This window comes from Eptatretus burgeri, chromosome 3, assembly GCF_056783735.1.
Source record: "Eptatretus burgeri isolate ZD-2024b chromosome 3, Ebu_testis_v1, whole genome shotgun sequence".
Lineage (NCBI taxonomy): Eukaryota > Metazoa > Chordata > Myxini > Myxiniformes > Myxinidae > Eptatretus > Eptatretus burgeri.
The window spans coordinates 60,533,353-60,556,851 of record NC_140963.1 but is presented as its reverse complement, the minus strand read 5'-3'; the positions used below and the strand labels follow the sequence as shown (position 1 = coordinate 60,556,851).

The window sequence follows — 23,499 nt, the reverse complement described above, 5'->3', positions numbered from 1 at the left end:
CGGTCCCTCTGTCTTGCCAATCGGTATAAATCCTTTTCCCCTTCTTTTGTATCCAACTTCTCATACAGCTCGTCATATGCCTTTTCCTTGGCCTTTGCCACCTCTCTTTTTGCCTTTCGCCGCCACTGCTTGAACTCCTGCCTACTTTCTTCATCTCTCTGACTATCCCACTTCTTTTTCGCCAACCCCTTCTTCCTTATACTTTCCTGTACTTCCTCATTCTACCACCAAGTCTCCTTATTTTCCTTCCTCTGTCCAGATGTCACACCAAGTACCTTCCTAGCTATCTCCCTCACAACTTCTGCTGTCGTTGCCCAAATCATCCCACCCATCTTTACCCATCATTCTTTTTGCAAACTCTACCACCATTTGCCCTTCCACATCCAACGCCTGTCTCACCTCCTCCCTAAATTTCACGCAACAGTCTTCCTCCTTCAGCTTCCACCATCTGGTCCTTGGTTCAGCCCTCACTCTCTTCCTCAACCTCACCTCTAAAGTCATCCTACAGACCACCAATCGATGCTGTCGAGCTACACTCTCCCCTGCCACAACCTTACAGTCATTAATCTCTTTCAGGTTGCATCTCCTACTTAAGATGTAATCCACCTGTGTGCACTTTCCTCCACTCTTGTATGTCACCCTGTGTTCCTCCTTCTTCTTGAAATACGTGTTTACCACTGCCATTTCCATTCTTTTTGCAAACTCTACCACCATTTGCCCTTCCACATTTCTCTTGTTGAGACCGTACCTACCCATCACCTCCTCATCCTCTTTATTCCCTTCCCCAACATGTCCATTGAAATCTGCTCCAATCACCACTCTTTCATCCTTGGATACACTCTCCACCACTTCATCTAACTCACTCCAGAAATCTTCTTTATACTCCATCTCACACCCCATATGTGGGGCATATGCACTGATGCCATTCATCATCACCCCTTCAATTTCCAACTTCACACTCATCACTCGGTCAGACACTCTCCTCACCTCCAATACCCTCTTGACATAATCTTCCTTCAGAATTACCCCGACACCATTTCTCCTCCCATCCACACCATGGTAGAACAGTTTGAAACCACCTCCAATGCTCCTCGCCTTACTCCCCATCCACTTGGTCTCTTGTACACACAGTATGTCCACCTTTCTTCTCTCCATCATATCAGCCAACTCTCGCCCTTTGCCAGTCATCGTCCCAACATTCAGAGTTCCAACTCTCACCTCCACACTTCTACCCTTCCCCCTCTTCCACTGCCTCCGGACTCGCCTTCCCCGTCTCCTTCTCCTCCTTCGCCCAGCAGTAGCACAATTTCCACTGGTACCCTGCTGACCACCGGTACCGGTGGCGGTCGTTGGTAACCCGGGCTTCAACCGATCCAGTATGGAAATTCGTTTTGTTGTCCGCATAATGATTTAGCATAGGTTTTTACGCCGGATGCCCTTCCTGACGCAACCCTGGTCGCCTCTTACGACACACAGGGATATGGTACACCTATTCTAACCGGCGCATACACCGGGCCCAGTACAACTGGTGCTCATTTCGCCGACCTCGGAAGGATGGCAGGCTGAGTCAACCCCCTGGCGTTTTTGACTTAGTATATATATATATATATATATATATATATATATATATATATATATATATATATATATATATATATATATATACATATATATTAATCAGTGTCCCAACGGGGCTTGAACTCAGGACCTTTTGGGTCCTAAGCCACTGCCCTTACCACTGCCCTTACCACTGCGCCAACACCAGGCTTTATATCTATACAACGTTTTTATATCTCTTGTATACTGTTGTGTTCTGAAACCAATTTTGATGTTCTATCACTTTGTTTTTGTTGTTTAGTCGATGTAAAATCGATGTGCGCTGGGCGTATTTGCCAAGTCCAAATTCCACTTCATCATCGTCAGGGTATTGTTTTACCGGCGTTCGATGTTTCGGTTTTTCATCATTTGGCGTGAAAAGGGGCTGATGTGTACGAGGGCTGCTGCGTGAGTTTGTTTATTCCTTGGCATTTATTTCTTTGTTTGTTGCATTACACCCGTGTCCTTGTCCGTTGATCATTTTCGTGACGGGATCCACAGCTATAAGCTGAATAGCAAAGGGGAAAGATCATCTCTTTGAAGAATGCCTCGTATCTTCACATCTGGGATTTGAATTGTTCCTTATATATGTTGTACTGTAGTTGTTCCTTCTCAAGGGTGATACAAAGTTGAATTGTCTTACATAAAGTCAATTGGATTTGCCTTTAAGTTATAGAATTGCATGCAAAGCATGATGCATGATGCATGGATGTGGGACGCAGTCTTCTTGTGGGCCGTTGACAGTTTGGTCCCTCTTTTTAGCCCACCCGGAACGTCCCAGGCAAAAATAGTCTTCCTTTCCTGTAGTAATTCTCTGAAGACTACTGCCGTAGAACCTACTACCAACTATAGTATATGAGAGTGAAACTCTCAAATACTAGAGTTCTAACTGTCGTATTTTTGCCTGGGGTGATTTCGGGGAGCTTATGGGATGGTGCGTCCGTCCGTCCATCCGTCAATCCACAAATACTTTCAACTTCTTCTCCGAAACTACGCATACGATTTTGATGAAATTTTACCACTACGTTCATCACCATGTATGTACGAATTTTTGTTCATGTTATGGAGGGAGTATATGAGAGGGTTGCCCTCCTCTAAAGAGGTATTTGCTCTCTTCTCTGAAACTATACACACAATTTCGATGAAACTTGACCACGATCTTCATCACCCATGATGTACCAAAAATTGTTCACACCATTTGAAGAAATCAGGGTCAATGTGGGGGGGGGGGTTCCCCCCCCAAAAGAGGTATTGGGTGGTTGCTAGACTACCAGTATTCTCAGGTTTTCCGTCTGTCTGTATGTCCGTCTGTTTGTTTGTATGTAATGGACAGCTCTGGAGGCCAGAGGAGTCAACCGATTTTGATGAAACTTGACTGGTAGGTTCATACCAGGATCTAGTTGTATGCTTTTGAGCACCGTTGCTATGGACGCCACCGTTGCCAAGCAACGGGACTTTGAAATTTTTGAAAAAATCCGAAAAAAAATTCGAAAATCAAAAACCGGCTTCCGTGCTTTTATGCACACCATAATCAACCTCTTTGTCAAAAAATTTCAGCCCGATCCGTCAAAAACTGTATGACTGGTATGCAATTATATTACTATATGCTTTCACCCCAACGTTTGCATTGGGATTCCCTAACGTAGGGTTTGGGAATCGAACACAAATGATGAATGGACAGTTGCTCATCATGTTCCTATATGGAACAACGAACGGCAAAAATGCCATCTGATGTGTTCTCTTATCTACATATTTCAAATTCGCCTTAGTCTAGCGACCACCCATGTCACCTACCGGCTTGTTTATTTGCTTTCTATTCAGAAACTACACTCAAAATTCCGATGAAACTTGACCACCACCTTCATCACCTGTGATGTACTAAAGTTTGTTCATGATTTTAAAACGTTGGGGTCTTAGGGGTTCTACTTGTGGATTGTCCCTCTAAAAGATGTATTTGCTTTCTTCTCCAAAACCACACCCACAATTTCGATGAAACTTGACTACAACCTTCATCACCCATGATGTATCAAAGTTTGTTCACGGCATTAAAAAAAAAAAATCTATCGTTATTTTCGTTGTCCGTTACATGTTTTGTGGATCATCCACACCTACCAGTGGTTCCCTGGTTATCTTGTCCAGCCGCTACCAGCTGAGCGCCCAGGGGTATTGCCCCTATGTTTTTTATTTATCTTTTTGATCATTTTCTGCGATTGCTTTGTAGAGCGAGTCATGATCCTAACCTCTTCAGTAGCTTCTCGGCATACATTTTTGTTCTGCTTCCAGCAATTTCAATGGTTACATGAGTACATCTCCTCTTTAATGATCGGAGTTTGGATCTTGTCGGTGGCATGTTAAATGGTTTATATTTTTGAGATGTTCCTTTTCAATTTTGTGATTAGGAGGTAGAATTGTTGGTGAACCATGCATCCGCTCAAGCATGTTTGTGCAGATCATTGAATTGCTTTAGCCAGGAGTTTGATCCTCCCTCCAGATCAGGACTTTTAAGATTTTACAGTTTGTTCATTACCTCCACCACCAAAGGTGGACAGAGGTTATGTTTTCTTTCCTATCTGTCTGTTTATCGGTGAGGAGGATATCTCAAAACGTTGTGAACAGATTCGGATGAAACTTCGTGGACATGTTGGGTGTGTGATACTGTGATAAGGCCAAATTGGTTCGATTTTGGTGAAGATCCGGATCCGAATACTCGAATTTTTAATAGTGATTCTTCTCCAATGAGCGATCGGACCAAAATGATATAGAGCACCTATCTCTCAAAACGTTGTGCATTAATTCGGACAAAACTTCGTGGACAGGTTGGGTGTGTCACAAGGACAAATTGATTTGATTTTAGTGAAAATCCGATTCTGGTATTGAGAGATCGGGCCAAAAACGATATATAGCATGATAATTCAAAAATTTGTGAACGGATTATGACAAAACTTGGTAGATGAGTTGGGTAAGTGACAAGAACAAGCCGATTAGATTTTGGTTCAGGTCCGGTTTCAGATCTGACCTATCAGTAGGATACAAAATGTAAACTGCTCAACCTGGCGGAGGTATGCGCTCCACCGAGTGCTGTTTGAGTTGTTTTCTGATTTTATTTTCTTCGTTAACGATCACTCGAGGAATTTTCTCTATAAAGTGACTCGTTTTAGGCCTTTAAATCCATTGTTCCTTCATATGTTATTTTGGGTCCTTATTTTGCTTTGCCTTTTTTTCCTGGAGGGTTTGCCACATTTTGTTTACTTTTCTCATGCTCTCGGTGGAATTCATTTCCGTCATTTTTGAAACGACCAGTTTGTTTTCTTCTCCTAGTTTTTTTTTAATCATAGTTGTACATAGTTCATCATAGTTGTACATGTTTTCTGATGTCACAACATAAGATTGTGCCTTGAATTCGGCTTAAAATGACATTTGGTTGACCTTGCGTCAAACGATGACTGATGTATGTCTTCACAGAATTGGTGCATACTGGCACGACAGGAAGTGACACCAGCAAGACATGAAATGGCTGACGTGCCACCCGCCAATAAGAGCCAACTGACTTTGACAAGTGGATTCAATGAATCCGGAGGATTTGCTATGTGTGGTAAGATCGCATCGAGCATTTCACAAAAATCATCATCCTCATTGTTTCTGCTGCTGTTGTTATTGATGCTTGTGATATAGTTCTACCAAAGCATCAGGTGTGCTCTGAAGGTGGATTTGACATTTAACGATGCCATAAGTTGTCCACTTGGCAATCAAATGGTCGAAGTAATTGTTCGATTGCCAACAATGGACTACTGCCTGGATATACACACTCTTTCTGATAGAGGAGACAAAAAGCATTTTATTTTCATACACATTGACCATAAACACACTCGTACAATACATTGCTTGGAGTAAACATTCAACTGTTTTTGGTTGGTTTTGTAGTTTATTTATCTCTGTTATACATGTAATGGAATTTTGCTCGTATTGCATGGTGTATACAATGTTCTTCTTATTCTTAAGTAAGCTCTCAGGCCATGTCTTCAAAATTATTCTGAAAAACAATCATTTTTCACAATGCATTTTTCCCACGCACCTCACAGCCGAGCATTTCTTTGTGGATATTCCAACCTGTGAATAATTAGTTTGCATGCCTACTGATGCATTAACTATGCAATGCAATGGAGGTATATACGGTACAAGAAGGCCGTTTCAAGCTCGCTCAGTTGTTATTCAAGTCCCTTGTGTTACGAAGCGACAGCTTGGCCCATCACACCTTGTCTCTATCCTCATTTAATTATATTTCTTCTTGACTCATCCAATTGAATTCACTTCAAGCCATGACATTAATCTACTAATCTCTTTACCTTCCCTCGGAATTTGGATGCGCTTGATTCCAACTTCCCATTACACTTGCGTACACATGTGTCCCATTAATTTTGCCAGCCAGGTGAATGGATAACCTGGTTACCTGTCAAAAGGCCAACTTCGGTGAGAAGTACAATTGATTATTTTGCATCCATGCATCATTGCAGACATACAGCACAGCGAGCTTAATTCCCTAATAAGTGCAGATGAGTATTACCAAATTTTATGGAATGCAGAGTGCTACAATACAGAAGCTTGTACTGTGATTCGTACCACGATATATTGCAATCGTTAATTTTGACTAACGGTTGTTGTTTGAACTCTCGTACACCTTTATCCAGTAATTTCAGGTGTGACAATAAATGATGAACAGGTCCTGTGTTTTCGGTGTACTACGTGGTATTTATCTGAAGAGGTAAACTCACTTCCTATAGGAGGCTGACAGGTGAAACCTTTGACCACGTGTGTCGACTCATCGGCTTTTCTCGTCATTTGTCTCCCGCTTTGTAAACAGAGTGTGAATGTAAGAGCTCAATTTGAATGATGTCGATGGTTGTGAGTCAAATTTGTTGTCACTCCTGCATATTTGACAAAGGCATTACAATGGCAGCAAACTACAATGTGCTCTTAAATTTTGTAATTGTTGTTGTGTTTCTTTAATCCAAACTACTCCACATGTCAGTCCTTTCGTCACATTTTTTTTCCACTTCATAATTGTCTGCCATCTTGCCTGTTGCCATTGGTAATAGGCGTTGTGTTGGGTATATGATGACCCTTTCCAGCAACACTTCCCAGACTCGATGGTGTAATGGTTAGAGGGACACTGAGTCTGGGAGGTCGGGAGTTCAAACCCCTTCCAAGTCATACCAAAGACTTTAAGAGGGTACTTGCTGATTCCTTGCTTGACATTCATCATTCAAAAGGATAAGACCATGGACAATCCCCATGAGGAGGAGGAAATTCCTCCTTTGGAAATACCTTGCTGAGTGCGCTGAGTGCGGTGAGAGAGGTGAGTCCATTGATGTGACGTCGCTGGTACACAGAGTTCCTCGGGAAGTGAAGGCATTTCTCCCAAGCTCATTGGCTTGTTTGTCTCCAACAGTTGTGCGTGCGTGCGTGTGTGTGAGCATGCACGCGTTTGTACTTGAATGCGCACGTTCCACTACGAGCCAAGATCCTGTAACAACAACAACAAAAAACACAAGAAGAAGACGTCATGCAAGGCATGACACCTGCAAAACCCATAAAAACATATTTGACCTCAAAATAATTGGTGGTTGAATTCAATGACCAAATATGCAACTCCTCTTCAAATTTCAAGTCAATGGGATGAAAATTGACAATTTTTGAATTTCGGCCTTTTGGTCTCGGTTGACCTCAAAAAGAATTGGTGGTTGAATTCAGTGACCTGATCTGCAAATCTTCTTCAAATTTCAAGTTAATTGGATGAAAATTGAGGATTTTAGAAATACCACCTTAGTTGTTGACCTTGGGTCTATGTTGGCCTTTTGTTCAATGTTGACCTCAATAATAATTGGTTGGTTTAATTCATTAACCTGAACTATAAATCCTCTTCAAATTTCAAGTCATTCGGATGGAAGTTGAGGATTTTAGAAACACCACTTTAGTTGTTGACCTTTTGACCTCAAACAATAGGCTTCTTCCTTATGATAAACTCTACCATGTGAAGATCAGTTTAGAATTGTGACTTGCAGGCGATAAACAGACAAACAGAATAAGAAGAAGTCGTCGTACAGAGTACGATACTTGCAAAATCCATAAAACATATTTGACCTCAAAAATAATTGGTGGTTGAATACAATGACCAAATATGCAACTACTCTTCAAATTTCAAGTCAACCGGATGAAAATTAACAATTTTAGATATTTGACCTTTTGGCCGATGTGGACCTCTCAAACAATTGGTGGTTGAATTCAGTGACCTGAAATATCAATCCTATTCAAATTTCAAGTTCATTGGATGAAAATTGAGGATTTTTGAAACACCACCTGAGTTGTTGATTTTCAGCCTATGTTGGTTGACCTTTTGGTCATTGTTGAACTCAAAAATAATTAGCCAGTTGAATTTGTTGACATGAAATATATATTCTCTTCAAATTTCAAGTCAAACAGATGAAATTTGAGGATTTTAGAAATACCACCTTAGTTGTTGACCTTGGGCCTAAGTTGACCTCAAAAATAGTTGGTGGCTGAATTTAGTGACCTGATGTGCAAATTCTCTGCAAATTTCAAGTCAATGGGTTGAAAATTGAGAATTTTAGAAATACCACCTTAATTGTTGACCTTGGGCCTATGTTGACCTTTTGGTCAATGTAGCCCTCAAAAATAATTGGCTGGTTGAATTCAGTAACCTGAAATATAGATCCTATTCACATTTCAAGTCCATCGGATGAAAATTGAGGATTTTAGAAAACTACCTTAGTTGTTGACTTTCAGTCTATGCTGACCTTTTGGTCATTGTTGACCTCAAAAGTAATTGGCTGGTTGAATTCAATGACTTGAAATATAAATCCTCTTCAAATTTCAAGTCAATCAGATAAAAATTGAAGACTTTAGAATCCCACTTAAGTTGTTGACCTTTAGCCAATGTTGACCTTTTGACCTTTTGACCTCAAAAACAATAGGCTTCTTTATTATGACAAACTCTACCTTGTGGTGAAGTTTCGTGAAGATCGGTTTAAAATTGTGACCTGCAGGCAACAAACAGACAGACACAGACAGAATAACAAAATCGACTAACCAATATACTTGAAAAAGCTTCGATATTGCAAGTAAAAAGAAGCACAATCATGCATAGGTAGCGTAGTTTCAAACATACAGTGTATATTTTTAAGCAGTGAGGCCACTTCAATATTTGCCCGTCTTTCCTTCCATCCACCCCATCCGTCGTTCAAAAATGAAGAAAAAGAACCTTTCTAACCCACCATGTTTAATTCTCAAAGCAAATATAGTGTAATTCTAGAGCAGTCTTTCTCAATCGGGGTTCCCCGGAACCGTAGGGTTCCGCAAGAGGTCGCTAGGGGTTCCACGAGAAACAGTAATAAATAGGCTAATGTATTTTTGAGTAGTTTTTGTTTGATTTAATATTCGTAATTTTACTATACACATATGGCATATTGTTGGAAACTCCTTGGTTATTATAATAGAGGCTTCAACCTCTTATATTATTTACAATTATAACAACCATAGGGAATGTATTTAACGATGTCTATATGGTGCCAGTGTGAAACCGCCCTCACTGGTTAGTGGACGTCCTGTACGCGGCGGATTCGTGTATCATTGAGTGACCGACTCAAGTACGGGACGCATGCACGGTGTCCATCTATCTTCTCTGTGCTTCCTAGCATGAAGTCTCTCTCTCTCTCAAGGTTAGTTCTTCTGTTTACCGTTGTTACTTCAGCTTTATTTGTTTAAGTTTTGTTGATCAAGTTACATGAGGTGTTTTTTTTTTAATTTAAAAATGTATTTTTTTTTGTGAATTAAAACCTCGGTGTGAGGTCTCATAAATGAGCAGTATGTTTTTTTTTTTTTTCATTGCCAATAAATTTGACAAAAAGGGGGTCATTTTTTCCTTAAACCAGGTATCCGAAAAAATATATTATATTTACTACGTGAACTACGATAAAAATATAAAAGAGCTAGATATTAATAATGGTATTTAATAATTTTTATGCAGGGGTTCCCTGAGACATGAAAACTATTTCAAGGTTTCCACAAGGGTAAAAAGGTTGAGAAACGCTGTTCTAGAGGGTTATAAAGGGTTGCAACCCTTTAAAACCCATTATAATTACCCTTTGTAATTACCTTTTATAACCGTTTATAACCAATTATAATTACCCTTTAGAATAACCTTTTGTATAAAAGGTAATTCTAAAGGGTAATTATAATTGGTTATAAAGGGTAATTCCAAAGGGTAATTATAATGGGTTCTCAAGGTTAATTATAATGGTTTCTAAAGGGTTATAAAGGGTAATTCTAAAGGGTAATTATAATGGGTTCTAAAGGGTTATAAAGAGTAATTATAATGGGTTCTAAAGGATTATAAAGGGCAATTCTAAACGGTAATTATAATGGGTTCTAAAGGGTTATAAAGGGTAATTCCAAAGGGTAATTATAGTGGGTTCTAAAGGCTTGCAACCCTTTGGAATTACCCTTTATAACCCTCTAGAATTACAATATATTTGCTTTGAGAATTAAACATGGTGGGTAAGAAAGGTTCTTTTTCTTCATTTTTGAAAGACGGATGGGTGGATGGAAGGAAAGACAGGCAAATATTGAAGTGGCCCCACTGCTTAAAAATATACACTGTATATTTTTATACACTGTATACACTGTATACACTGTATAAAAATATACACTAAATGTTTCAAACCTATTAGAATTACCCTTTATAACCCTTTAGAACCCATTATAATTACCCTTTATAATCCTTTATAACCATTTAGAACCCATTATAATTACCCTTTAGAATTACCCTTTATAACCCTTTAGAACCCATTATAATTACCCTTTAGAATTCACCTTTTTATAAAGAGTAATTCTTATGGGTAATTCTAAACGGTCATAAAGGGTTTGAAAGTGTAATTCTAAAGGGTATTTCGAAAGGGTTCTAAAGGGTATTTCAAATGGGTTCCAAGGAGTAATTATAAAGGGTTCCAAAAGGTAATTCTAAAGGGTTTCATTCGTCTCTCGGCTTTGCCTATTCATATTAAAAATGCCAAACTGAACCGCTTCTTTGGGACATGGGTGTGAATTTTTATTTATTTATTTATTTATTTATTGTTAATCACCCGTTAGTTTCCACTTGCCAATTTTGAACCAAATCATTCATAAACTCAAAGAATGCTGTATGTCACAAAGTATGTCATAAAAAATAGGTTACAACGGTGCTGGAATACCTATTGTTGAAAATGCAAACCGCAATAAACCGGCATGGTATACCTGGAATACCATGCACCTTTACCGATAAGTGAGATTGTAAAGTCAATTTTGCAGATGTTTCTGAGACTCCCAATGGGCAGATTTTCAGTGAGAAATGAATGACTGCATCAATCTTGCGATGAATTGTCAGTTTGACTATTAAATAACAAAGACATTACATTATTAGGTCATATTATATGTACAGTATCTATTAAACAAAGTTCACTTCTTCATGTCCTTTTAGATGTTTCTACATACAGCATTTATTCTTCTACAAATTCATCTCATGGACATGTTTCATAAATTTGGTCCCGAAATGTTTCCACCACCGGATTTTGGCTAAAATGCATACAAGCTCATTGGGGCTCATGGTTGTTGATGTTGGTCATGAGTCGGACAGAGGTAGGAAAAATGAAAGTGGAAAAAGGAGAGACAGAAGCAGGCTTTTTATTTATCTGTTAATTTTTGAATACCTCAATGGGAGGTTTCCCAATAGTACAGTTAATGGATGACAGACAGACAAACAGAGCAGTTTGATATGCTTTTGCATAAGCAGGGAGTGTATGATAAGGGATGATGGGTAAGAATATTTAACTTTGTTTGATTTTTTTTTCTTCTTAACTCTGTGGGTTAGCAAAGGCAAAGTGAAAAAAATAATATTTTCAGATTTTCGGAGGAGTTTTGCAGCACTCATGGAATGAATGGCATGACATATGAAGCATATGGTGCATATAATAATGACAGAGTCTTCTATATTGGCCTGAGTACTATGGAACACCATGCACATTTGGTAAGCAGTGTGCTATGGTCATGTGGGTTTGCGCAAGTTTACATTAATTGGCCTATCTTGGACTTCACGTCCATTGCCAGAAAGAAAAAGCGATCACCCAGGAAGCCAGCAAGGCAACTACGGGGCACCTTGACAGCAAGGGTATTGAAAAAAATAGACAAAGCGTAGAGTTCATTTTGGTGGTGGAGGTTGTGTTTTCAATCCTGCCTGTTTGTCTGTTTGCCTGTTTATTTGTCTTTCTGTGAGCAGGATATCGCCAAAAATGTGGCGGACAGGTTGGGTGTGTGACACGGACGAATCAATTCGATTTTGGTGAAGATCCGAATCCGAATCTAGATACGAGAATTTTATTTTTAATTTCCCAAGTGATTCTTCACCATAGAGAGATGGGGCCAAAAACGATATACTGTATCGCATGATATTTCAAAAAGTTGAGGACGAGTTATGACAAAACTAGGTGGATGAGTTGATTCGGTGACGAACAAGCCGATTCGATTTTGGTTCAGGTCCGGTTTCAGATCTGACCTATCAGTGGGATACAAAACATGAACTGTTCAGCCGAGCAGATGTAGCTATGGCTCTACTGGGTGCCGTTCTAGTTACCTCCACCACTAAAGGTGTGCAGAGGTTATGTTTTCACCCTTGCCAGTTTGTTTGTCTGTGAACAGGATATCTCAAAAAGTTGTGGATGGATTTGGACGAAATTTGGTGGGACAAGCTGGACGTGTGCCAAGGACAAAATTATGAGATTTTGGTGAAGATCCAGATCCTATAATTTTTAGCTCACCGAGAACGTAGTTCTGGGAAGCTTGTGGAATGACTGGTCCGTCCGTCTGTCCGTCCATCCACAAATACTTTCAACCTCTTCTCTGAAACTCACATATGATTTCGATGAAACTTTACCACAATGTTCATCACCGTATATGTACCAAACTTTAATCATGGCATAAAAAAAATCTGGCCCTAATGAGGCCTATGGGGGTTGCCCCCCAAAATAGGTATTTGCTTTCTTCTCAGAAACTACGCACACAATTCAGATGAAACTTAACAACCACCTTCATCACCCGTGATGTACTAAAGTTTGTTCACAAAATTAAAAAAAAAGTTGGGGTCTCAGGGATTCTACATGGGGTTTGCCCCCCAAAATATGTATTTGCTTTCTTCTCTGAAATCACACTCATAATTTCGATGAAACTTGACCACAACCTTTATCACCTGTGGTGTACCAACGTTTGTTCATGGCATGAAAAAAAATCTCTGGGTATTTACTTTCTTCTCCAATATATATTTTGTGGGTCATCCATGCCTTCCAGTAGTTGTCTCGTTATCTTATCCATCCTCCACCAGGTGAGCACCCAATGGTATTGCCCTATGTTTTAAGTGATTCCTTACCATTGAAAGGGCCAAACATAATAAATAGCACGATATATCAAGAAGATGTGGATGGATTCAGGAGAAACTCAGGATAGGTTGGGTGTGTGACAAAGATGAAATTATTCAATTTTGGTGAACATCAGTATCCACTTTTTTAAAGTGATTCTTCACCATTGAGTGATGGGGCTAAAATCAACAGATAACACGATATCTCCAAAAGTTATGGACGGATTCAGATGGAACTTGGTGGACTGGTTGGGTGTTTGAGAAGGATGAATCAATTTAATTTTGATGCATCAAAACGATATGTAGTAGTTGGGTTCAAAATGCTGAATCAGTGGGAAATGGTGTCCACTTTTTTTTGAAGACGGATCCTAGGGTAAAATTTGACGCTGAGTAATATGGTGCCAACCGATTTTTTTTTAAAAAAGGTGCCCAAAGTGCCCATTTTGGGCCTTAATGGTGCCCAAAACCGGTTTTTGGGCATGTTGGCCAAGTTTATGTGCAGGACAATAGTTTTGTCTTCATAAAAAGGTTGATTTGTGTGTTATGTGTGTTATGTGTGTTATGAATTTAAACTCATGAAATAGCCCAGGGCCCGTTAATTGGCAAAAAAAAGGGCCCATTGGCCCATTATGTCTAAATAGGCATGGGTGCAGGTGTTTATCCAATTTAATAGCCTTATAAAGAAAAAATTGGGCCATATCTGTTACCCAGTGTACATGAAGTGGGCCTTGCTTGAAAAATACATATTGTTGTTGATTTCTACCCGTCCGGTGTGCGGACAACCGCTTTTAGCCCAATTGCGGCCGTGCGCACCCAACGAACGTGGCAATCTAGTCGCAGCTTCCGGATCAATGCCGAAACCCAGCTACGGGTGTTTTTAACACACCATAAACCAGCCAACTCTTCTGTCCACACGCTACAGGGTCGATCGCCGAATTGTCGATGTACCTAATTATTTGCGCGGACAGAAATGCCGGGAGTTTATACCTCAATGGGACCTGCACGAAAACGAGCCGCTTAAGCAGCTCGTTTCGTATGCGATTGCTGAGCGGTTTTATATCGCCAAGTCCCGTCAGACCAGATGTACGTTTTATCGGCTTATAATTAGCCAGATAATATCCCGAACGCAATTATGGCAGTCAATGTAGGAAGGGACGCAACGAGCAGGTGAACATTCAAACAATGGGTGTATTTAATTGTACACCGCACGTAAGCAGTCAATGGGGGGGATGGAGACAGGACACGAGCAAAAAGCCTAGAGCCAATTTCTATCATGTAATGTATAGGCACTTAACAGTTTGTTACTTACGGACAAGGCACCACAGACTTTCATGCAAAACCCAAGGAAGAAAGAAAGAACCGGGCTCATGAGCCGGGATAACCGAAGGGGCTCCGAGAGACCTAGCGGGCTACCTGGCCACCCCCGTGGTGACTCACTGGGTCCTGGTTTGGCGACGCTCGGTGTCTTTGCCCGGATCCCCGAGCTCCGACTGGCTCCCTTGGTCGCCCGGCCTCCACTGCGGCCTGGCTTAGCCGACGACGCGTTGGAGGAGTGAATGGCTCTTGACTCAGGCCTCCCGGTTGTGCCGGCGAACCCCCAGTGAACCAACTGCCCGAACTCCGAACTCTCCAGCTCTCGTTAGGGAGACTCTCCACTCCCAACTCTCACCGACTCCGAGCTCCCCACACCAACTCAACTCTGGCGCTCTCCACACCGATTCAACTCTACTGCTTGACTCTGGATTCCAGGCTCCAGACTCTCTTCAAAGGCCCAGCCCAACTCAACTCTGGCTCAACTCAACTCTGGCCCAACTCAACTGCAAGCCCAACTCAACTCTGGCTCAACTCAACTGCAAGCCCAACTCAACTGCAAGCCCAACTCAACTGCCTTTTCGGCCAGCGAACGAGGCTTTTTATCGCATACGGGGGCGTTCGCCCCTCCCTTCCCGGCGCACGGGGGAAAATTCCAGGAGTGATCGGCTTGGCTCTTTAGCTGTTGCTGTAATAACCGTCATCCGTGTTTACCCCGTTCTGAGGGACCCGCCCCAACCGTCATTTCTGTTTCCTTCTTCGGGTGGCTTTCTGGGAGTGGTGTTTTGTTTGTAGAGGAGGGTCGCTGTGTTGTGGAGATTGACGAGGTTGTTGAGATGCTGTTGTTGTGGTGGAGGTGGCATGGTTGTTGAGTTGTTCTTTATTGTTGTTGTTGCTGTTGTTATTGTTAAAATAAAGATAGAAAAGAATAACACTACCTCAAAGATGCACAGCCCAGCACACGGATAATCCCGTTATATATTGGTGGGGAAATCTAACCTGGAACATACACTTATCGACATAACTGATCTTCGGGGAACCTGAATGGTGATCTGTGAATTTCCACAACCGTAACAATATGCATATTGTGGGCCAGGTGCCCATATTGGGCAACATGGGGCCCATGTTAATAAAAATTGGCTTATAATTCCAGTTATGATCTTCAAAGTGAGCCAGATTACCAATCAATTACATCCATTAACCCACTGTAAACAGGCGTTGTAATATTCTGTCCACTGGGCACGCAGGATGGGCCCAACGTGGCCCGAAGTGCCACCAAAAGGCCTAAAATGGGCACATGATAAAAATGCAAGTAATCAACTGTTTTTCCCGAAACAAAGATTGAATTATAAGCTTTGAGGGGTGCTGATTTCATTGGAATTGATCTCAAACTAAAGAATGGGTTATTTAGAAACAGAACTTTCATTTTGATTTATAGTACATATAATGTCAATGTCTTTCTTACATTAAATCAACTGTAACATTGAATATATAATTACCTAAACTACTTGCGTTAAATCTAATCGTCTCATGTGAGGCTCTTTTTTTCACCAGAGCACAATTATATTGTAACAACAGTTCACCATTATCATCAACAGCATGGGCTGAAATTGGAGAGATAAAAAAATATATATTTGCAAGCTCATATTGAGGTCCTATTCTTTTAACTCTACAATGAGAAATGTCAATGAACTTTTTCAGCAGTATAATACATTTACGAACACTCATTGTAATTACGTCACCTCATTTGTCACATTACGTGGGTAAGTTGCGAAAAGAGCAAGCAAACAGCCATTGTAACCAGGCCTCTCTCGTTATATAATTTTCATACCATTTGGGTTTAAAGTCTTCGAGGCACATATTTGTCAACTACGTTCGTTAATCAGGCGCATTATAAGGAGTCGTGTCGAAGTTTGTCCAGATCAATTGCTCATGTTGGCTGTAATCCAGTATGCACTGCGCTGTCTGCTGGCTCAAAATAACAATGAAAATCAAGAATTAACATATATGAATAAAAAGGTCGAGAAAAATTTGAAACATAGCAATAAAGAAAAAATGTCATAATGAATTAATGGACAATTTACTCTTAAAACTTCTTTATCATTTTTTAAATTACCTTGTGTATCTTTTGTCTATCGAGGAAGTGAACTGAAGAAATCCTCATTCAGGGAATTCATCTTCGTCTTCAGAGCTGCAGTCACTTTCTACGACATCTGATTCTTCATCTGTTGCGATGTCTCCTTCCTCGTGGACTTCATTTTCACAGGGCTGTAGGTTGTCTCTTTGTTACAGTGTTCATTTGTGAAGTTGAGTACTTGTGGCGCAGGCTTATTTTGCAGCTGGTCTGTTTGTGGCACACTATCCCCTTCGTACCAGATAGGAACAAGGACACCATCTTGGAATTTCCAGCCATAGTTAAGGGGATCTGGTTGCTTAAATGAGCCAGTGAGGCAATTCACCATCCCGTAGATAACGAAGTTGTCACGTTTGATGTGAAATCCCAAGGAATTCGAATCTGGAGGCAGTCTTTTTGATGAAGTGAATTTTCTGATGTGTCCCTTTCCAGAAATCAACATCGAATACTTGCTTTCCCCAGGGGTCCGCTCCTTCTTGGGTCGATTGTATATGGTGTGCAGCACAAAGTCGGCAACTTGATCAACATCAGCAGTCTGTGTTGAAAGGCTGCTTAAGAGCCTGATTGATTCAGGATTCTGTCTCATTTTTTCAAAGCTTTTGAACTTTGAATGCCCGTAGAATGGCTGGGTATAGTCGCTCCCTGTCAAGGCATGAAAAGCCGGAAGAGCTCCACAAACGTCCTGGCCTAGATGTGACGCGAGGCTCTTGATATTGTGATATGTTATTCCTTCCCGAGACTACGACGTACCTTTCTGAAAATAGACATTGCCTTCACACTGTTCAGCACAGAACAACAACAGAACATACACATTCGTGTCATCTGCAACTACACAAGTTTCTCTGTGCTTTTTTTCTGCAAAGACGGCGTGGTGTGCGATTCGGGGATCAGCCTCTCTATGGGAAGATCTCAGTTCTTCAATTTGCGTTGAAGGGCTAGACGAATCGCTTGCCAAAAAGAGACACTGTTCACCTTTCGTGACAAATGTATCCTTCTGGATACTGGATTTCCCTGACATGATGAAATCTGCGAGAAGATTGGACAGCTGAAGTTTGTTCCTATCATTGGTGAGGAAGCCATTCCAATAATTTTTGGAAGCTGTTGACTCAGATCAGATATTCTTCTTTCTCTGCCTTTGTTTGGACGACCTTTAGAAAGGTAAGTCTGACCTGGAACTGCTCTGTCGTCGTCAAACACCAGATGCAAAGTATTCCCTGGAAGAGACTTCAGGTAGTTTACTATGCGAACTGCCCATGAAAAGAAAGTTTGTGATTCTAGTCTTTGATGGGGATTATCCGAACAACTCTCATTGCGTCGACGACACAACATTCTATATCCTCTGGAGGCTTGAACATCGCCGGTTGTGGTGATAGTTTTTGCAAGTTGTTTCGGAAGAGGGATTTCAAAGAAGCTCTACTGGTACCTTGCTCATTGCAAATAGCCCAGGGTTTACTGGTAATGGGCCAGTCCATTATTGACCTCAGATTGAGCTGCTTTCTATCATATTCTGTCAATTTGGCAGCAAAAGACTTTCCTTAGTCCTCAGCAACTGACACTTTCGGAATTTTGCGTTTCAGTTTATCGAAAGATATCACTTCTTGCCGTTTAATGGGGTCAGTGTATTTCGATCGTCCCTTTTCAGGCGTAGAGCTTGTGTCTTGTGTCGTGAAATCAGACTTCTCCCTGGCAGGTGATTCTGTTTTTGTTCTTGTAGAGGTATAATCTTGCTTACTCTTTGAGAAACGTTCAAGGAATTCTCTTTTGGCTTCTTGTCCACGTTCTTTCGTGGATGAGACGTTTCTCAACATTGAATCCGGCGCTACTTCACCAGTACTGAGATGCACAAGAGGTTGAGAAGGATCCCACAAAATCGGAACCCATGTATTCAGACCATCAACAACTCTTGATACATTGTTGTCATCCCTTTCCTTTCTCTTGTTTCCAAACTCTTCATGGCAATACGAAGCATGCCTTCCAAGCTTGGTATCTAGATGGTGTTGCAGGGCTGTCAAGCAGTGATTGATTCACATTCAACGCTCACTAGCGCCAACATTTTCAGTCTTTCCGGACAGTCCTCCCGTGTTCTTTGATAGTCTGTTTATTGTCACCTCTATTATTTGATCCATCGGGATTTTCGTGTGCTTTCTGCCAGACAAGGATCCAGTGAAGCTCCCGCTAGACAAGTATGCGTACGCATTGGGATTCCTCTCCTTCAGGTTCTGCATGTCGACATAGAAATAGCTCATACTTCTTGCATAATTCTGGCGGTTTAGTCCGAAACACCACGGTAGAAAGAGATCAATAATTTCAAGAAAACCTTCCCAGTTTCCTATCCTTTGAAAATGGATAGCATTAAGCAGAAGCTCCAACATTTCGAACAGGGAATCGATCCATGTTGCCATTCCTCCAGGTAGAGCGGGCAAGACTCTCATGTCAGGATGATTAATCACTTGCAGTGGATTTAATGTACTGTAAATCAAAATGAAAGTTCTGTTTCTAAATAACCCATTCCTTAGTTTGAGATCAATTTCAATGAAATCAGCACTCCTCAAAACCAATAATTCAATCTTTGTTTCGGGAAAAACAATTGATTACTTGCATTTTTATCATGTGCCCATTTTAGGCCTTTTGGTGGCACTTTGGGCCACGTTGGCCCATCCTGCGTGCACAGTGGACAGAATATTACAACACCTGTTTACAGTGGGTTAATGGATGTAATTGATTGGTAATCTGGCTCACTTTGAAGATCATAACTGAAATTATAAGCCAATTTTTATTAACATGGGCCCCATGTTGCCCAATATGGACACCTGGCCCACAATATGCATATGTATTTTTCAAGCAAGGCCCACTTCATGTACACCGGGTAACAGATATGGCCCAATTTTGTCTTTATAAGGCTATTAAATTGGATAAACACCTGCACCCATGCCTATTTACACATAATGGGCCCTTTTTTTTTGCTAATTAACGGGCCCTGGGATATTTCATGAGTTTAAATTCATAACACATATATCATAGGTCTAAATCAACATTTTTATGAAGAAAAAACTATTGTCCTGTACATAAACTTTGCCAAAATGCCCAAAAAACTGGTTTTGGGCACCATTAAGGCCCAAAATGGGTACCTTGGGCACCTTTTTAAAAAAAATCGGTCAGCACCATAGTACTCAGCATCAAATTTTACCATAGAGTCCGTCTTCAAAAAAAGTGGACACCATTTCCCACTGATTCAGCGTTTTGAGCCCAACTATAGCACAATATTTGAAAAGGCTGTGGATGAGTTATGACAAAACTATGTGGATAGATTGGTTATGTGACAAGAACAAGCCGATTCGATTTTGGATAATGTCTGGATCCAGATTGGCCGATCAATGAGAGACAAAATATAAACTGTTCACCTTGGCAGAGGTATTCCCTCTCCCGAGTGCTGTTCTTGTCTTTTCATGTGAAGAAAGAGATCACTTGGTCACCATAATTATGTGTTTGGCTCATAAAATCTTAGATTATTGGAGATTCATAACATGCCTGTAAATATGAAAAGTATGAAAAGTCTCCGAACAATGGATGGAGGTACTCAATGCCAGACATGAAATCAGAGCCATATACCTGGACATATCGCGTGTTTTTGACACGGTCTGGCACCCTGCACTGCTCACCAAACTCTCTTCCGATGGTATCCAAGGCCACCTCCACTCATGGCTCGCAGACTTCCTCTCCTGTTGCAGTCAACGTGTGGCCCTTAATGGAGTTCTCTCATCCCCTCTTCCTGTCCAGGCTGGAGTTCCTCAAGGTAGCGTTCTGGGCCCTGTTTTTTTTTTTCTGGTTTTCATCAATGATCTCTCCGACTCTCTGGAAAATCCTCTTTTTCTCTTTTCTGATGACTCCACCCTCTGCCGTACCATCTGCCATCCCTCAGATCAGCAAGCAGCAGCTTCCTCACTCTCTGCAGTCCAGGATAAAATCACTGGACCAACACGTGGAACATGTCTTTCAATCCTGACAAATCTCACTATGTCTCTCCAAAAGGACTGCTTAGAACCCCTCCCCCCCCAATCGACTTTCTCAGCAATCCTCTGGAAGAAGTCCTTTCATTTAAGTTTCTGGGTCTCATGATCTGCCATGATCTTTCCTGGGAAAGCCACTCTTCCAAGCTGGCCTCCAAAGCCAGTCGCCGACTGGGAATCCTCCCTCGTGCAAAGTCCTTCCTCCGCCCACCTGAGCTCTTGACCACATACAAAGCTTTTGTCCGCAGCCTGATGGAGTACTGCTCTCCCCTCTGGACTGGTGCTCCTGCCTCCCACCTTTCTCGGCTTCACGCTGCGGAAACCAAGGCATATAGAATCATTGGTATCTCCAACGATGAGGCTGTCTTTGGGCCTCTCACTCTCTCTCACTGCAGGCAGGTCGGTGGTCTTTCTGCCTTTTATAGTCTCCTTTCGGTCTCGTCCCCCCCCCACCATATTTCCAAAGGGTGCTCAAGGTCCGACAACAACCCCCTTCTGGTAAAACTACCAAAATCACGAATCACTGCTCATCTTCATTCTTTCATTCCTCTTTTTTTTCACACCTTTGGCACAAACTCCCACACTCTCTTCAATCCCATTCTTCCCTCCAGGCCTTCAAAACTGCTGTTCACCAAGCCCTCTTATCTCCCCCAATCCAAATCCTCGATCTTTTCATATCCCCGTTAATCCACCCCAAACCCACCTCCTTAAAATTCCCTGCTTTCCTTCCTGAAAGTCCCTGTAATGTCCATCTTATATACCTCATGTTCCCCACCCCATCCCTCTCCCTTCCACAGATCTCCTAATGTCTCTGTTCTCCACTGTTTTGTCCTTCCCTCTCCCGCCCCTCTTGTCTCATGCCCCCCCCCCCTGCTGTGCATTGTGTGTTAGCTCTCATACGAGCCTCGACAATGTATACAAAAAAACTAGAATGGGCACTCATAGAGCGCATACCTTCGCCGCCACTACTTTTTTTGTTCTTGGTATGAGTGTGGGGAACTGGTTTCATATGAATGGTCTTATGACACAAACCACATATCTATAATGTCATGACCCCCCCCTGACTTTCGGGGGCTACGGATTAAACAACAATCAACTCACGTCGTTTTGGCGAGTCTTCACTCGCAAGCTCGGTGAATACAACGTTTCAACAAGAGAAGGTAATCTCGTTTGATGCTGGTTTCATGCAAATCAAATAAGAATTGACTGAGTTATGCCGAAAACCACATATTTTTCAAGGGCGTGACCCCCCCCCCCGACATTTTACCCCAACCGGTGACATGTGTTATGACGTCATTGTGTCACAAGATTGGGCATTAAATTCTGAACATTTTGGTGCTGGGTTCATGTAAAGCGGACAAGAATTGACCGCGTTATGACAAAAACCGCATATTTTTCAAGGTCGTGACCTCCCATGACCTTTGACCCCTAACCGGTAACAAGAGTATGGACGTCATTGTGTCATATTGCATATCACAAGATGAGGCGTTGAATTCTGAACATTTTGGCGTTAGTTGCATGCAAATTGAATAAAAATTGACCGTGTTATCGTAAAAAGACGATTTTGACCTTTTCGTGACCTTGACCTTTGACCCGAACGATCCCAAAATCTAATCGAATGCTTCCTGGCTAATAACCAATCATCCCCCCAAATTTCATGCAATTCGGTTTAATACTTTTTGAGTTATACGAATCACAAGATTACAAATAAATAAAGAAATAAATAAATAAATAAATAAATAAATAAATAAATACACGCCGACCAAAACATAACCTTTCGCAGAATGCGAAGGTAATAAATAAATAAATAAATAAATACACGCCGACCAAAACATAACCTTTCACAGAATGCGAAGGCAATAAAGCGGCATCTTTAAATGCAAACCAGTGGAAGGGTAGAGAACAGAGAGTAAGATGAAGTCGTTTTCCAAAGACTCTTCACAGGGCACTGCCATATGCAACATGAGCCAAAGCTGGTTTGTCAAACGCTACCAAAGGTAACCTTGATGCATTATTTTGCGGTAGAAGGGTTCACCAGATACTCGTCGAAAGAAAGAATATTTGCTAAACAATCTAGTGAGCAGATGCGGCAGCAAGGTAGCAATTGCATTGGAGTTGTAGTACACCTTGTCAAGGCTTTTGTTGATCTGCATTGACAGACCATTCAAATGATTGATTTTATCAACTGAAAGCCTTGACAAACATTTGATAACTGTCATACTAGGGTGTTTCATATTGCAACTTTTTTGCGCTCGTCAAGTTGGCTACCCGTCGTAGCTTTCCAATATGGATAAAAACCTCACTCACCGATTTATTATTTTTTTTAAAGAATTTTCCTCCAAAAATGGCCGCCGGTGGCCATTTTTTCCAAAATGGCGGCCCTTTTTCACGTTTTGACACAGAAATCAACTCCTACACCTGCTAAAATACGTTAATGTTACTTGATATGTGTATGTTTGTAGATGATTATGATTGCTATGTCTGCTAGCAGTCGGGGATGAGACATTCGGCATCCAATATGGCGGAAAATTCCAAAATGGCGTCCAAGATGGCCGATTTTTGGCCACTGGAAAGTTGTTCCCTCCGATGTGGGTTCTAATATGTCTAGTTATAGGTTTTTGGGTGTGCTGAATTCGTTTTTATGCTCTAAAATGCAGTATATCTGTCACAGAGATGTCTGCGGGGGTCATGCTCTCGCGTTAAGAAGTAGTTCTTGCAAGTCCGAGGAAGAATTTTGAATATTCTCGCCCTCATTGATATCAGAAAATAACAATTAAATATTCGAAGGTGAAACATGTATTTATTTAACATGTACAGTATATACACGAATTACTAGTATACTAATGCCATAATGAATGTTCTAATATGAATTCATGTATGCGTGCCTATCAGCCTCGATAATCAATAATATTGGCCATGGCATGGCATATATGGCTGTAGCGACATTTCAAATTAAAATTTCCATAGTTCAAAAACATCAATGTTCACACTTCGCT

The 23,499-nt window shown here is 41.2% G+C and overlaps 1 protein-coding gene across 4 annotated transcripts in view; it reads left to right on the top strand.

Moving 5' to 3' along the window:
- The window catches only part of LOC147030014 (bile acid receptor-like), a 90,720-nt gene that overhangs the window by 29,462 nt on the left and 37,759 nt on the right, over positions 1-23,499 (top strand). For 3 of the 4 annotated variants that reach the window (XM_085873653.1, XM_085873652.1, XM_085873650.1), the window contains exons 1-2: positions 1,874-2,004; positions 5,059-5,188. In XM_085873653.1, the coding sequence (XP_085729779.1) occupies positions 5,107-5,188 (82 nt within the window). In that variant the 5' untranslated portion in view covers positions 1,874-2,004; positions 5,059-5,106. Of the gene's footprint in view, positions 1-1,873; positions 2,005-5,058; positions 5,189-23,499 lie in introns of those variants that run through there. The other variant, XM_085873651.1, reaches the window with a different exon arrangement.